Here is a 14664-nt window from a genome sequence, read left to right on the forward strand (position 1 = left end):
ATCTGCTTCACTTGACGCATAAAACATCCCCTCCTGCTTTTGGTTTATTATTTTTAAAAGAGCCTTATTGTTAACTTTGCACCTTCTTTTACAAATGGCAAGAAAATGACCAGGCGTCAAAACGGTATGCAGCAGCGTGCATTATCGTCATCCCCAATGTTACATTCTGCTTAATATACTTACTCCACAGTGTCATCACTGTAAATGCCAACTTGCGTTGTTGGGTCGGATGAGCGCGATGAACAGTTAGTTCCGTCGGGGATCTGAGCAAGTTTAGTTTTATGGTTGCATTTTATTTAATTTAGGCTATCAGGGTCATGTGATGGGACAAATAATCTCACAGAGCAATGCATCCCCATGTGTTAGAGAACTGAAGGAACTGCTGTGAACATCCCCCATCAAGATACTTTGCCACACGCAATGCTACTGACAAATGTTTGTCACGTGTGGCAGTCAAACCGATTTTTTTTTTGCTTCGAAAGCTGGATTTAACCAAACAAGGTGAAATACCTCTGAGCACATAAGCCGGAATGTACCTGATATCATAAAATCTCACAAGTAAAGCAGAATTGAGCATCGATTGTGCTTGATTGTGTGACCACTACGCATAAACAGGTTGTCATGGGGCTTCTGGGCTGCATGGGGAGGAGCAGAGAGAGGACAGTGCAGTATATTATTGTGTTGAACTCTACCATGCTATCACATTTGTGCTCCCTCTTCCTTACTCACCTGCTCTGACCAGACAAAGGTGAAGCATCGTCAACTAATCCACGCGACCCATGCGGCACGGGGAAGCCCCTCATCCAGCAGTGGATTAACTAAACGGACTGTAAACGTACACGTGTAAGGTGAGAGCCCAGATTTTAATGCGAGACCCTTGATTGTTGTCACTGCTGCGCTTCTCCACGCCCGCAGGTACCCATACGAGCGAATCGACGGGCGCGTGCGTGGGAACATGCGTCAGGTGGCCATCGACCGCTTCTGCAAGCCGGACTCGGACCGCTTCGTCTTCCTGCTGTGCACGCGCGCCGGCGGGCTCGGCATCAACCTCACGGCCGCCGACACCTGCATCATCTTCGACTCGGACTGGAACCCCCAGAACGACCTGCAGGTGAGGCACCGGGAGGCATGCGGGGCAAGGTAGAGAATGTGGGGGTGGAAGGGATTTAGCCCTGTTGTTGTTCACTCTCATCCCATCACTGTGTGGTCGATGTTAGCCGCGGTGGCGATATTTTACTTACCTCGCTTGGTATACAGGAGGTCGTGAGTTTGATCCCGACCCTGACGCTTGCTTTATATGGTTCTGGGTTAAGAGGAAGAGTCGGTAGTTTTGGTTTTCACTGGCCACTATAAATGTCAGAATAAATTCATGCCTTCCTTTTAAAACTTGTGCCTCATTGTCTCTTTGCGGGTGAAATCTCTTACACTAGTATTGCCGGGATTCCTGCGGGTATTAGCAGCAGGGTGCCCAGTGGAATCAGTTTCAAAAGGAAACACTTTGCTAAATCTTAAGAGACGTGGAAACTGAACAAATTTTACATAATATAGGTTTTTTGGGTGAGATCACATTCTAACCCAAAAAACCTCTGGATAATATTGGTCGCGAAAGCCTACGTGTTAAACTGAACTAATATTACCTCTGACAAATCGTCTCGTGCGAATATTAATCTCTAGCATTGCCCCCCATAGATTGATGGAATAAATGTAACGATATTTTGGTCCTCACCTGTACCGACGTAATACATAGCATCTTGTCAATAGTGTTGTGGTTTGAGTACTCGACGCACAATCACAAGGTTGTGAGTTGATTCAGTCATCATTCTTTGTTGCGTTTGTAGAATCAACACTACCCCATGCTAAGCCAACAGAGGTCTTGCTGTGACTGCACATTCCCATACGCTCGTCATGGGAATGTGAAATCCCCGCTGTTGACCGCCAGTCTATGGCAGCTCTACGCTGCCATCGACCCATTTTCGCAAGGGAACAACTGACCGCCAACCCCGAGCATTTACTTGCGTACGTGTATTATAAACAGCCTCTGCTATGTGTGTGGTTTATCTGTTTGTCCTGCATGTCCGCCTCAGGCCCAGGCTCGGTGCCACCGCATCGGGCAGAGCAAGGCGGTCAAGGTGTACCGGCTGATCACGCGCAACTCGTACGAGCGCGAGATGTTCGACAAGGCGAGCCTCAAGCTGGGCCTCGACCGTGCCGTCCTGCAGTCCATGAGCGGCCGGGAGAACACCACCAACGGGGTGAGCGCTTGCCGACGATGCCTAACTTGTACAGTGCTCGTCTTTGGGTGCCTGTCCCTTGCCAGCAGTCATGATATTCTATTTCACACAGCGCCTTTTACGCCAGGACATTTCAGGACACTTTACATCACACCTCATCTCAAACATTTGAAAGGGCACTCCCAGTGGCAGCTATCCCTGTCGACACAAGATGACTCAGCACCTGGCCTGCCAAATGGGCATTCGTCTGCTGAGTATGGGGCGATGATTGCTGTGTGTAATTCCAATTGAGTAATTTCCAGGTCATTGTTCGAATTTGTAAATGTTTACCCTGATGATGGCACACATTGGCCTGCTCTTTTCGAATAACATCAGGCAATCTATATTGTCAGTTGTAATGGAGATGTCGCACCAGGTTACGGTTATTACACTCGCAGTAATAACCAGGGTGGCTGCCGGGCTCGGACCGCAAACCTCTGCAACAAGTGGCGATTGTCCCACCACTGGGTCATGTCGCCACCCCCGAAACTGCTGTGTCAGTTGTCGGTGTCGGTGCCCATATTGGTGTCGAAACACGCTTATGTTGCGATCGAAACGTCTAGTTTTTTGTTATTTTTTGTTATTTTCTTTGAACCTATCTCCGTGACTTTATCGAAAGACCCAAAGAATATGAATTCCTGCAGTCACGAAAGCTTCAAGTCAAGATTTAGTACAAATGATTTAGTACTGAGTCTCAAGACGTTTTTTTGACGGCCGTGCTTTGGCACGTTTGGTCATTTTTTATTAATCCGTTCCTGTTCCGAGACGTCTGTAAGTCGCCAGTGAATCTCAGAACGTGCACGCGGTTAGTGTTCATTTTATTTAGAGCGGCATAGCGCCACTGTTTTTGAAGACATTGTACTCGCCGCAGAGAACTCTAGCGACACGACCGCACTCTATGATAGTTGGTGCCAAACTGTGCCATACGCCCTCCCGCATGCCCTTTTACTTCTGATTCCGTTCCGATGACGTACACATACGTACATCATCGGAATGGGAAAGGGTTAAGGAGAATTTAAATGGGGAAAAAAAAACATACATTTTTTCTTATAGTGAGTGCCTGGGTTGTGTGACTCAGGCTGTCATGCATCAATTTGTAACCTAATTTAATAACAATAAAATATAATCACGGGCAGGAGTCTTCTTGTGACATCACTACCTTAGAGATTTGTAGGAAAGTCTGACAATGGTGTCACAGTGACATGCCCTGGAGTGCATTTGACTGTGACTTTAATCACTTTTTTTGCAGAGTCATTGATGACCAACCGGATACTATCAGATCTTGCTACACTTGGGAAGCCAGTTGAATCAGGGGTGGTTATACAAATTCGAGTTCAGGATCTCCGCAGTGCTGGCTTAGTGCTCAGTTTCCCGAGCTACCCGGCCACCTCTAAAGTAGCTTGGCATTTTTGACCTGTCCGCACGTCACTACCGCCCCACTAAGTATGTATGTTGAACTTCTTTCGCACCGTACGTAGCCAATCGGAGATGCGGAGGAAGGACAAGAAACTAAGCACAAAAGGCAGTTCTAAATAAATGTGCTTTCAATCGAGATTTAAAATCACATAGCTCCAGTGGCTTCCTAATATCGTAAGGAAGAGCTTTCCAGACGGCCGCAGAAGCGCATCTGAAAGCGTGTGATGTGATGACCATCTTTGTTTCGATGGCCAGCCAAAAGCCGCTGCGAGCATGACCAGAGTTAGCGTGATGGTTTATGCTGCTTGATGAGATCGGCAAGGTATTGTTGTTCATTTGTGGCAAGCACTTTGTGTGCATTGAGTGGGACCTAATAATATTCTGACCCGTGGAGATTTTGACGGTGGTATGTGGCTCTGACGTGAAGCAGCAGATGTCTAAGAAGGAGATCGAGGACCTGCTGAGGAAGGGCGCGTACGGAGCCATCATGGACGAGGAGGACGAGGGCTCTAAGTTCTGTGAGGAGGACATCGACCAGATCCTGCAGCGCCGCACACACACCATCACCATCGAGTCGGAGGGCAAGGGCTCCACCTTCGCCAAGGTGACGCCTACCCACCATCATCCTTGTCCACCTGTATCATCACTGTCATTGTTAGCATTAGCATCATCATTATCATAGTCATCTTTGCCAATATCAGACTTTGTATGTTGCACAGGTGTCAAGGTGCAGCAACCTTCACCCCAACCCCACCCCACACCCCACCTTAGTTGTATGCTATGAACCATTGACATGCGTTGAAAGAGAAATCTACACTTGAGTGTAAATATCTTATAATTTACCATAAAACAAATTGCTTCAAGACAGTGAAGGTGGTTTTATATTTTTCTAATATTTAACATAATTTAAGGAGCACCAGTAAAAACACAATTCCAATACATGCAAGACAAAATATAAAATTGTTAATTCCTTAGGTGCTGTCTGTAAAACTTAATGAAGAATTTTGAATTCAGCTTGGTGTTAAAGGCAGGCAAGGAGTCCACTTTTTACATTTCCAAACGAGGGATTTCTTCCACAAATAGAGTAGCGAACAAAGAAAGTCCACTTTCCCTATTTTAAGTGCATACCCTTAAGACATAGAATAGTTTAATAGCTGCTTACCTACCGCAGACTCTACTGTTGAACGTAAGGGTGAGTAGTGGAGGACAGACAACGTTTGGCATTACGACAATAAAACGCCTGTTAATGAGTCAACAGCTGTCGCTTAATGAGGGCCTGCGCCTGCGGTTACGGGGGGATTGAGCCGTTGGTCGAGTTGCGGCGTCTCAAGTTCAAGTTCATTTATTAGGTGTAGCCCTGTGAGCCATTCGGCTCTTGAATCGGGTGCAACCGCAACAAACAAAAACATGAACAAGAAAACGTCTCACCGACCTCGTCGCGTGTGCGCGATGCAGGCGAGCTTCGTCGCGTCGGGAAACCGTACGGACATCTCGCTGGACGACCCCAACTTCTGGCAGAAGTGGGCCAAGAAGGCGGAGATTGACCTGGAGTCCATGCACGGGAAGGTGAGCATGGCCAGTGCGCCGCCGGGGATGGCGTGGCACTGCGTGGCACTGCGTGGCACTGCGTGGCACTGCGTGGCACTGCGTGGCACTGCGTGGCACTGCGTGGCACTGCGTGGCACTGCGTGGCACTGCGTGGCACTGCGTGGCACTGCGTGGCACTGCGTGGCACTGCGTGGCACTGCGTGGCACTGCGTGGCACTGCGTGGCACTGCGTGGCACTGCGTGGCACTGCGTGGCACTGCGTGAGAGCCGAGCGGTGGCGCAGCGGTTTGCGCGCACTGCGCTACGAACCCGGCGACCCGAGTTCAATTCCTGATCACGGCCCACACCGGTAATGATTATCGGAACCGGTTCTGGGCCTCCTCTCAAATGAGTACCTGATGCGCTCACAGCATATACTCCTCCAGTCTGTGAAGCCGATATGGCGATATTTGTTATTGTCTATCATTAGGATACATTCATGGTTGATGGTGCATTCTGTTCAGAGTATTTTCCAATTGCCTAGGTTCATGGAATTTAGATGGGTGACCTTTATACCCACGTCAGAGCAAGATGTTAAATTCCTCGCTCGTTATACAGGAAGTCGTGAGTTCGATCCTGACCCTGTCACCTATATATTTGGAGTTTGAATGTTCTACCCGTGGTTGCGTGGATTTTTCTCCGGGTCCTACGGTTTTTCTCTCCACATTTAAAAACCTGCATTTCAGGTATTTAGCTACTATAAATTTCCACTTGAAAAGCCACTTGTTGAGCGATCATTTGTGACCAGGTCGCTTCTGAAAAGGAGTTAAAAAGCTCAGTGGGCCTAACCTGGTAAAATAAAAAAAATAGTTTTAGTTTGTTAGTGATCACTAACAGCAGTTGCTGTAACAGACGCACAGCTATAAGTTATTGCTTTTATGCACACCTCTTATTGAGAATTTTGGATGTGGAATTGGTAGATCACACAGAGGTCACCATGCACATGGCAATAACAGTCCGCTGGATTGTAATCTATTTACTCTATAGGTTGCAGTGTATCACCAGTTGTCATAAAATTATCCCGGAAGATGTCACAGAAATAAGTCCTCTTCAGTTATGCACACTAAGGGCACTCAAATGATTCCCTTCAGCGGTTGTACATAACATGTCGATAAATCATTCATATTATCAGAACAACAATAAGCCGATTGAGCACATACACCCATTTTATATGATGTGTTGTTTGCACGCAGTAATCGATGACTCGGCTCTCTCCGACTATAAACTTCCTACTTTTGAGAACCCAGCTAAATCATGGGTGGCTGCCCAGATTCAAACCCATAAAATCAGCGGTGTTGACTGACCTGAATTCAGACCCACCCCACCCAAGCCATCAGACCACTTCAGAGATCAATTTCAATCAATCGATTACATCCCTGCTAAACGGTGCGTAGGGGAGGTATTTTTGCCCTCTTTGTGTCTTAATCTGCTTGGGTGTTTGTGCGTGCGTGTTTGTGCGTGCGCGTGCGTCCGTAACGAGCAGAACAGCCTGGTGATCGACACGCCGCGCATCCGCAAGCAGGTGCGTCAGTACACGGCGGCCAAGGGCGAGGACCTGGCTGAGCTCTCGGGCCTGGAGAGCGACGACGAGCGGCCGCACAAGGGGCGGCGCCCCCACGAGCGGGCCCAGGGCTACCAGCGCACCGAGTGCTTCCGCGTCGAGAAGAACCTGCTCATCTACGGGTACTGTTAACAACAACAACAACAGCAACATCCCGATTGTGAGATGAGAGATTAAAACATTAAAAATGGTTTCGGACCCCAGCCAGGGTCACCTCGGCCAAACGTATAGCCGAGGCCAGTTTTTCCCACACACACAGAACACTTCTTAAATAGGAAAAGGTCCAAAAAACATCCAAAAGCAGGACGCGCGTGAAAAATACTCTTAAGACCCAGTTCAGTTTTTCTAGAATAAATAAATATGCATCCTATGTATCCCTTGTCAAACATAATTCTGCTTCGATGGGTTGTCATTAGTAATCTCATATGTATGCAAAATTAGTAAATAAGATGGATCTGTGGCACAGTAGTTATCACAATGTGCTATGAATCCAGTATTTGAGTTTGATTTTCAGTCAAGGCTAACATCAGTGGCGAATGTTATCTAAGCTATTCTTTTTTATTTTACCAGGTAAGGCCCACTGAGTTTTTAGCTCTTTTTCAGAAGCGACCTGGCCACAAATGAGAGGTCAATGAAGTGGATTATCACGTGGCAATTTACAGCAGCCAAATACTCTTAGCGCATGTTGATTCGAAATGTGTATGGAAAAATCAAAGGATCCAGAGAAAAATCCACGTGACCACGGGGAGAACACGTGTCAGTGTCGAGATCGAACCCACAACCTACTGTATACCAGGCAAGGTGGATTACATAATAAGCCATTATGTTGAGCTGTCATTTGTGGCCAAGTTGCTTATGAAAAAGAGCTATATAGCTCAGTGGGCCTTAACCGGTTAAATACCATTTAAATAGCGATTACCCTGGATAATCAAGAGTCGGACCCTTCTTTCAAAGCCTGAATTAAAACTAATTCTCTTCGTTTTTCACATGAGCGTGGGATGGTACTCATCTCTGTTTCCAGTCTACCAGCCAGGGATGGAAATTCTCTTTTGCTTTGGTTCAGGGTCAGTGTATCAGTAGAACAAGTCACTCGTTTTCTCTCTCTCAGAGAGACTGTGGGTTTAGTTCATCCTCAACTTGGAATTGAAGATGTCATCTTCTGATTAATTAAAAGCCTCTTAACACAGCGCTACTCTGGCCCAGCTCGGAGTGCAATACAGAGGTATAAAGAGCGAGCAGGCTCCATGCAGGAACTATATCTCTAGTTCATGTGGCACTTCATCCTCCTGCATCATTGTAGTCCACATAATGAGTGGGAGAGACTGACAACTGAACATTTAAACTGATATCTCAACGGATGTTTTCCCCAGAAGTAAACACGAAAAAAGAAAATATAATGAGAACAGAAAACACGTTTGTTTGCATGTTTTACCACAAGCATGTATGGTTAGTGCAGACTTGATGCCTTGCAATGGGTGTCTATTTGGTGTTTGAACATCTTAACACCTGTGTTCTTTCCAGAAAGAGTGAAGCCTATTGTTTTTCATCAAGTTGAAACTGTGGGAAAAAAGATCCTGTGGATAAATCAAATTTCGGCACTTTCTTTTGCCTCTACTGCATCTTGTGTTTACAAAGCGCACCTCTCAAAGATGGCTCGCACCACCGTGTACTGTATTGGTGACCGTGGCATCTATGCCGCCGTGTCGTAGCGTGTCACGCGTGGCTCTCATAATCACGAGCCCCACAGTAGGGGGTTGCCTGCCCTGCCAAAATATGTTAATGCTGTAAATGTCGCATAACGAAGGTTTACATGCTTGGATACCCCTAACAAACTTAAAGCAGCGAGCGGCAGGGCGATTGGTAATTAGAGCTGTCGCAATAAATTTACTTGATGAACCAGTTAATGCAAACGATGGATTATCATTTAATTAAGCAATTTATCGTGTAAACACTTGCGCATGATATATTTTTTGTCTAAAATCACGGTGTAAGATGTGATAAAAAAATATGTTTTATGGAATATTTGTACGTGCTTGTTTGTTATTTCCAAGCGACGTGGTGCATGTGCACATTCCTGCTTCGACATTTGTTGTTTGGTTCGCCATTACCATCCCGTTTTAAGCCCTTGCATTAATTAGATTCGTAATTAATTGGAAATTGAGCTTTGCTGTCGGCATGCCTTTAGTGCAGAATGTGCCACATGCATTCAGGGGGTTGTGGTTGCAAGTGTGTGTGTGCGTGCACGCATGTGTGTGTGTGTGTGCGTGCACGCGTGTGTGTGTGCGTGCACGCGTGTGTGTGTGCGTGCACGCGTGTGTGTGTGTGCGTGCACGAGTGTGTGTGTGTGTGCGCGTGCACGAGTGTGTGTGCGTGTGCACGTGTGTGTGTGCGCGTGCACGTGTGTGTGTGTGCGTGTGTGTGTGCGTGTGTGTGTGCGTGTGTGTGTGTGCACGCGTGTGTGTGTGTGCACGCGTGTGTGTGTGTGTGTGTGCACGCGTGTGTGTGTGTGTGTGTGCACGCGTGTGTGTGTGTGTGTGCGTGCACGTGTGTGTGTGTGTGTGCGTGCACGCGTGTGTGTGTGCGCGTGTGTGTGTGCGTGCACGAGTGTGTGTGCGTGTGCACGTGTGTGTGTGTGCATGCACGTGTGTGCGTGTGTGTGTGTGTGTGCACGCGTGTGTGTGCACGCGTGTGTGTGCTCGGTGTGGATGTACAAGTGCCCACGTGCAATGTGTGTGCACCGGATTTGTGTCTGTTTGCATGAAGCACACCTCAGCAGTGAGATAGCAGCAGCATTTACTCGCTTAATGCCCATCCCCATGAGCATGCATGACCATTGTATTCTTGTTACATCTGATCTGTTGTGTTACCATTATCTGTAATATACCATCGCTTCACAAAAAATACATTGCAGAGATATGCGCTCTCAAAGAAATATATTTAACGTGATGAAACCGCCCCTTGTGCTTGAACAATCACCACGCGTCATTATCATCTTCGCCATCTTGCAGTTACAAAACGTTCTTTTAACGGTTGAACATGCTGCGAGATTGTAATGGCAGACAACATGAGCGGGTGCTCAAGGCCAAGGTGTCTCCCTGTTCTCAAGCATGCGTGGGGCTGTGATCCTCTCAATTAATGACTGCACAAACGAAGCTTGGAAATTCCACGTTCCTAAGAAAACGTGCTTGTCTTACCATTGTGCAACCACTGTTGATTTTCCACGAATTGGTACTCATTTTATTAACCCTGGGGGGATGATTGACCCCTGACCAGGGTTTGAACTCGTATTGCCCTTTTTATTGTCAAAAGGACATTCTGACTGCCATGCCACCTGGCCAGTAAAAGCTTCACGAGTCAACAATACAGTGCAAGGAGGTGATCAAATGTTAATGAGTCGTGTTGCACATCAGCGTGTTGAGCGCTGTATTACACAGAATCGATGTGAACCCAAGCGTCACTTACGCACGCTCTCCCCTGCCCCTCCCTCCCCCCCTGGTGCGTCCGCCCTCAGCTGGGGCCGGTGGCCTGACATCTTGCGGCACGGCCGCTTCAAGCGCCAGCTGGTGGAGCGCGACGTGGAGCTCATATGTCGCGTGTCTATGGCCTACTGCCTGCTGCACTACCGCGGCGACGAGCGCATCAAGGGCTTCATGTGGGACCTCATCACCCCCTCGCATGACGGGCAGGCACGCACCCTGCAGAACCACTCGGGTGAGGGCCCTCTTCTCCTGGCACTCCCCCTCCCCGCTCGTGCCGTTCGCCAGGTTCCGGCTGTGACAGCTTCAGAAGGTTTTCTTGTGTCGGTTGGAGGGGCCCGCCAGTAGTGGTGTCGCCTTCCCGAGTGGGAATGATAATCTTTATTTATCCTTGAGAAATCCAATGGGCTATGAAGGTGTTTTTCCACAAATGTTCCAGTTGAGGTGGGTCATAAAGTTACAACAACAAAAATCGAGGGGTGCAAAGTATAAGTAAGCAAATCACGAAAAACAATGGTGTGGTGTGCCTAGCCACCTGACATCAAGCCAGATTTACAAGTGTAATTATTTATTTTTTTATCGCTGCCCAGTCACTAATAACAACCCAGTAGGCTTAAAATAGATTCTTATGCTTACGATACATACATCAAATATTGTTTAAAAGAATGTAATTTTGATTTGTGATAATTTTACGCACAAATGAACACGTGAGAAAAATATACTTGCCTTTTCTTAGAAAAATGTACAGCTCTGAATAAGGCTTATTGCCTGAAACTGTAGGCAATGTTGTCTTTATCTGTTAAAAAATGCATTATTCATGATGAGTGTTGCTTATTATTCATTTGTGTTTGTGAGCCACAGCCCAAAGCAGATTCTTTTTTAAATTTAATTTCATACACATTTTCTTCAGGCTAATGGTCACAAGCAGTGATGCAGTATAAATATGAAAGAACCAATTAGTGCAAAACAACTAAAGAGATCAACATTATAGACAGTGCAAACTGCATGAGCAGCATGGATACAGCAATAAAAATGAGACGTAGAGTACAAACAGCACAGATGTGAAGTGCAAATGACAAGCAAGAATATAATCTGGAATCATTACCCAAAATTGTGACATTCCGTTGAATTGATGGTGAGAGGGGGGGGGGTACATTATTACATGTGCTCTCATCGAAACATCTTGATATAATTGTGGTGTTTCACTTGATTCAGCTTAAGGGATCACATTTGGGAAATGTATCAGGTGACTGGCATGTGGTGAGCCACACTTGTAACAACATGAAAGCCTGAAGGAGGAGAGCTGTTGGGTTTGAGGTGCCTTTTAAGAGACTGCAACAATCTATTCATTTTATCAAATCATTGTGAACATATATTGAGTTGTGCGCATTCACCAGTATTGAATACATCAATGTAGGTTTCTGGTGTCTTCTGAAACGACATGATGCACTTCTGCCTGAAGGAATTCTTGTTCTTTTCATGACATGACATCAATGAGACGATTGGCATATAATCGGTGACAACTAAATACAAAGAGAAGTTAAAGAGCCGGCAAGTGTGTTGCATCCCACGCTGTAAATAATAACAACAACATAAAAGCTTCCTTTGTTTCTACGCGAACATCTCAATCAGTGCCCCCTTGCATGCGCGTGCTGCACTGATTTTCAGTCATCATCATCACACCATTCAGTCGCTAACATCTCCGCAAGAGCACCTTTAAATCAGCTGTGCTGCAATACGAAAGAGACTACGAAGCTTCCATTTCATTTTGAAGACTCATCTCTATGTGTTTGGGTCCATGAACCTCACCTGCTTTCCATGTCATATGAAGACATTTCCATTCCGAGCTCTCAGAGTGAACGTTCTGTCGGAGCACGACCCAGGAAATTTCCCAATGTGTTTTGGGGTTGTTACCACGCGCCTGAAGCAGCCGCCAGCATGCGGAGTGAAGCATCTGGCATCACGCTGAACATCACGTGGCGCCACCCAAAAACACACCGAAAAACACCTGCGCAGGCGTACAGACCCAGTGGAATGTGACACGTCCATAGAGCTACTCCCCAGGTTCCTTCAATGGGGCCTGTTAATCCACAATAGGTGGTTGCACCTTTTTACGCCATGCAAACGTTCTGTCGCATGGCAATCAAACTGAATGCTACGTCCATAGAGCCGTAATATGATCAATTAAATGACAAACCAAGTTTTACTGGAATGGCTTATTATTATTATGGAGATGTTTCACAGCATTCTGTTACAATCGGGATATTCTTCGATCAAATTATTATGCCTGCTGTTTATAATTGCAATGCACGAGTCACAATTACTTGATAATGAATATCCATTAACTAGACTGAATTTATCACAAAATAACTCAACAAAAAAATTCAATTTATTTTTAAGTCGTCATGGAGAGCAAAATTAAAAGAGATGGTTGGTATATAGTTTCAAGGTGCATTTCATTACTCTTTGAATTTAAATTAAAAAAGCCAGTAATCTATGTATTACTATGCAAAGGTATATTTATATCATTTTTAAATGGTCTCAATTATGTAGGATTAACTTATTAACTAATACATAGATGCAAAGTCCATGCTGTCATGGAAAGATTTCGTGACCAGAGATTCAGGGTCATGATTGAATCCAGTAACCGTTTCCTTTGCCTCACATTAACCATTTTATTTATTTGATTCTCACTTTTGTTGCATTTGGTTTGTACTACTTTGCTGGCTCTATGAGCCTAAATGGATCATTCACATGGCATATGCACGTACTTTTCATGAATTGCTTAATCTTACCTTTCTCGATGAATTAAATTCGCGTGTCGTGAGCATAAGGATCGATTTTGATCCATTAATGAATTGTTAATTTCATACCTAGCATGCAGTGTTAGACCAGTAACCAGTAACAGACCAGTTACCAGTAAGACCAGTAACTGAGGACAGTTGAGAATGCAGTTGTTCATATGGTGGTCACCAACACGCTCCGGTTCAGATACCAAGGATCCGGAGTGTATTCGTGAACACCTTTGAAAATCAGCTTCACGTGAGTACTAAAATCTATCATGAAGCCTCCTTTGCCAGTACCAAAATGTAATAATAGGTTCGAGGTATTGTGGTTAATGTAAACATGATTCCTCGTAATTAGGTTTCAGTTTTGTTGACGGAAAAAAGGGGAAAAATCCTATTATTACTAAAATCTAGTTTTAATGACAGTTTAGTTATGGAAGGATGTCAGGTTTTATGATCAGATTACCAGAGTGTGCCTGATTTTGCCCAATCTCGCAAGGGCAGCTGGGTCAAGCCTGAATAAGTGCTAAATTAGGTGACCAACTTAAATTTTACAAACTGCTATTATCGGCTACTGTGAGGATACAATATGGGCAGCAGAGGCCAGTGCAACAAAATCCATTGTACTGTACTATCCTCCCATGTCTACGGTGCCTACCTTTGATAACAACCCGCGCGCGCCATGGGGTGTGGTGAAGTGTGGTGGTCAAACAACCCCCACAACCCGCCACGGTGGTGGGATGGCCTCGTCCGTCAGTGGATTTGACGAAAGGGCTGTACGTGTACAACTCCAGGGGTATCATCGTGCCGGCTCCGTGACGTGGTGTCGTTTTTACCTCGATGGTCTTCAGGGCTGTCGGCACCGGTGCCGCGCGGGCGGAAGGGCAAGAAGGTGAAGTCCCAGATCAGCACGCTGGACCCGGCCAAGACGGACTGGCTCGCAAAGTACAACCCCGAGGCCCTGCTGCTCGACGACGGCTACAAGAAGCACCTGAAGCACCACTGCAACAAGTTAGTCCTGTGCAGGAGAGCGCAGAGACTTAAAACATTTTTTTACCAGATAATGCATACTGAGCTACATAGCTCTCTTTGAGAAGCGACCTGGCCACAAATAGTAGCTCAGCGAAGTGGCTTATCATGTGGAAATTTATAGCAGCCAAATGCCCTAAACGTATGTTTCTAAATGTGGAGAGAAAAACTGTAGGAACCGGAGAAAAATTAACGCGACCACGGGGAGAACATGCAAATTTTAGATATGGGGGCATGCGTCACAGTTGAGATCGAACCCACGACCTCCTGTTGACCAGGCGAGGTAGTTAACATCTTGCCACCGTTGGGTTCCCAGGTATATCCGTTTCTTGTTTTTTTCCCAATACCCCGTTATTTACATGAATGCCAAATTAAGACAATTTACAGCTTGTAATGTAATCGGTATTGATTTTTGGATTTAAAAAGTACAAAGGGCCCCATATAAAAGTACATATACCCCACTTGCAGTTCCCACTCGGTGGGGCATCGAGCCCAATCTTATCTCTCATCTAAACTTAAAAGAGTACAAAGGGCAATTA

At 45.9% G+C, this 14664-nt stretch overlaps 1 protein-coding gene across 12 annotated transcripts in view; it reads left to right on the forward strand.

Moving 5' to 3' along the window:
• LOC144936916 (chromodomain-helicase-DNA-binding protein 9-like) overlaps nt 1-14664 on the forward strand; it is a 164391-nt gene that overhangs the window by 127432 nt on the left and 22295 nt on the right. For 11 of the 12 annotated variants that reach the window (XM_078864153.1, XM_078864151.1, XM_078864152.1 and 8 more), the window contains 7 exons: nt 916-1111; nt 2085-2252; nt 4114-4290; nt 5142-5252; nt 6757-6956; nt 10346-10545; nt 13948-14107. In XM_078864153.1, coding sequence (XP_078720279.1) covers nt 916-1111; nt 2085-2252; nt 4114-4290; nt 5142-5252; nt 6757-6956; nt 10346-10545; nt 13948-14107 — 1212 coding nt within the window. The remainder of the gene's footprint in view (nt 1-915; nt 1112-2084; nt 2253-4113; nt 4291-5141; nt 5253-6756; nt 6957-10345; nt 10546-13947; nt 14108-14664) is intronic. The other variant, XM_078864145.1, reaches the window with a different exon arrangement.

Source organism: Lampetra fluviatilis, chromosome 17 (assembly GCF_964198595.1).
Source record: "Lampetra fluviatilis chromosome 17, kcLamFluv1.1, whole genome shotgun sequence".
NCBI lineage: Eukaryota > Metazoa > Chordata > Hyperoartia > Petromyzontiformes > Petromyzontidae > Lampetra > Lampetra fluviatilis.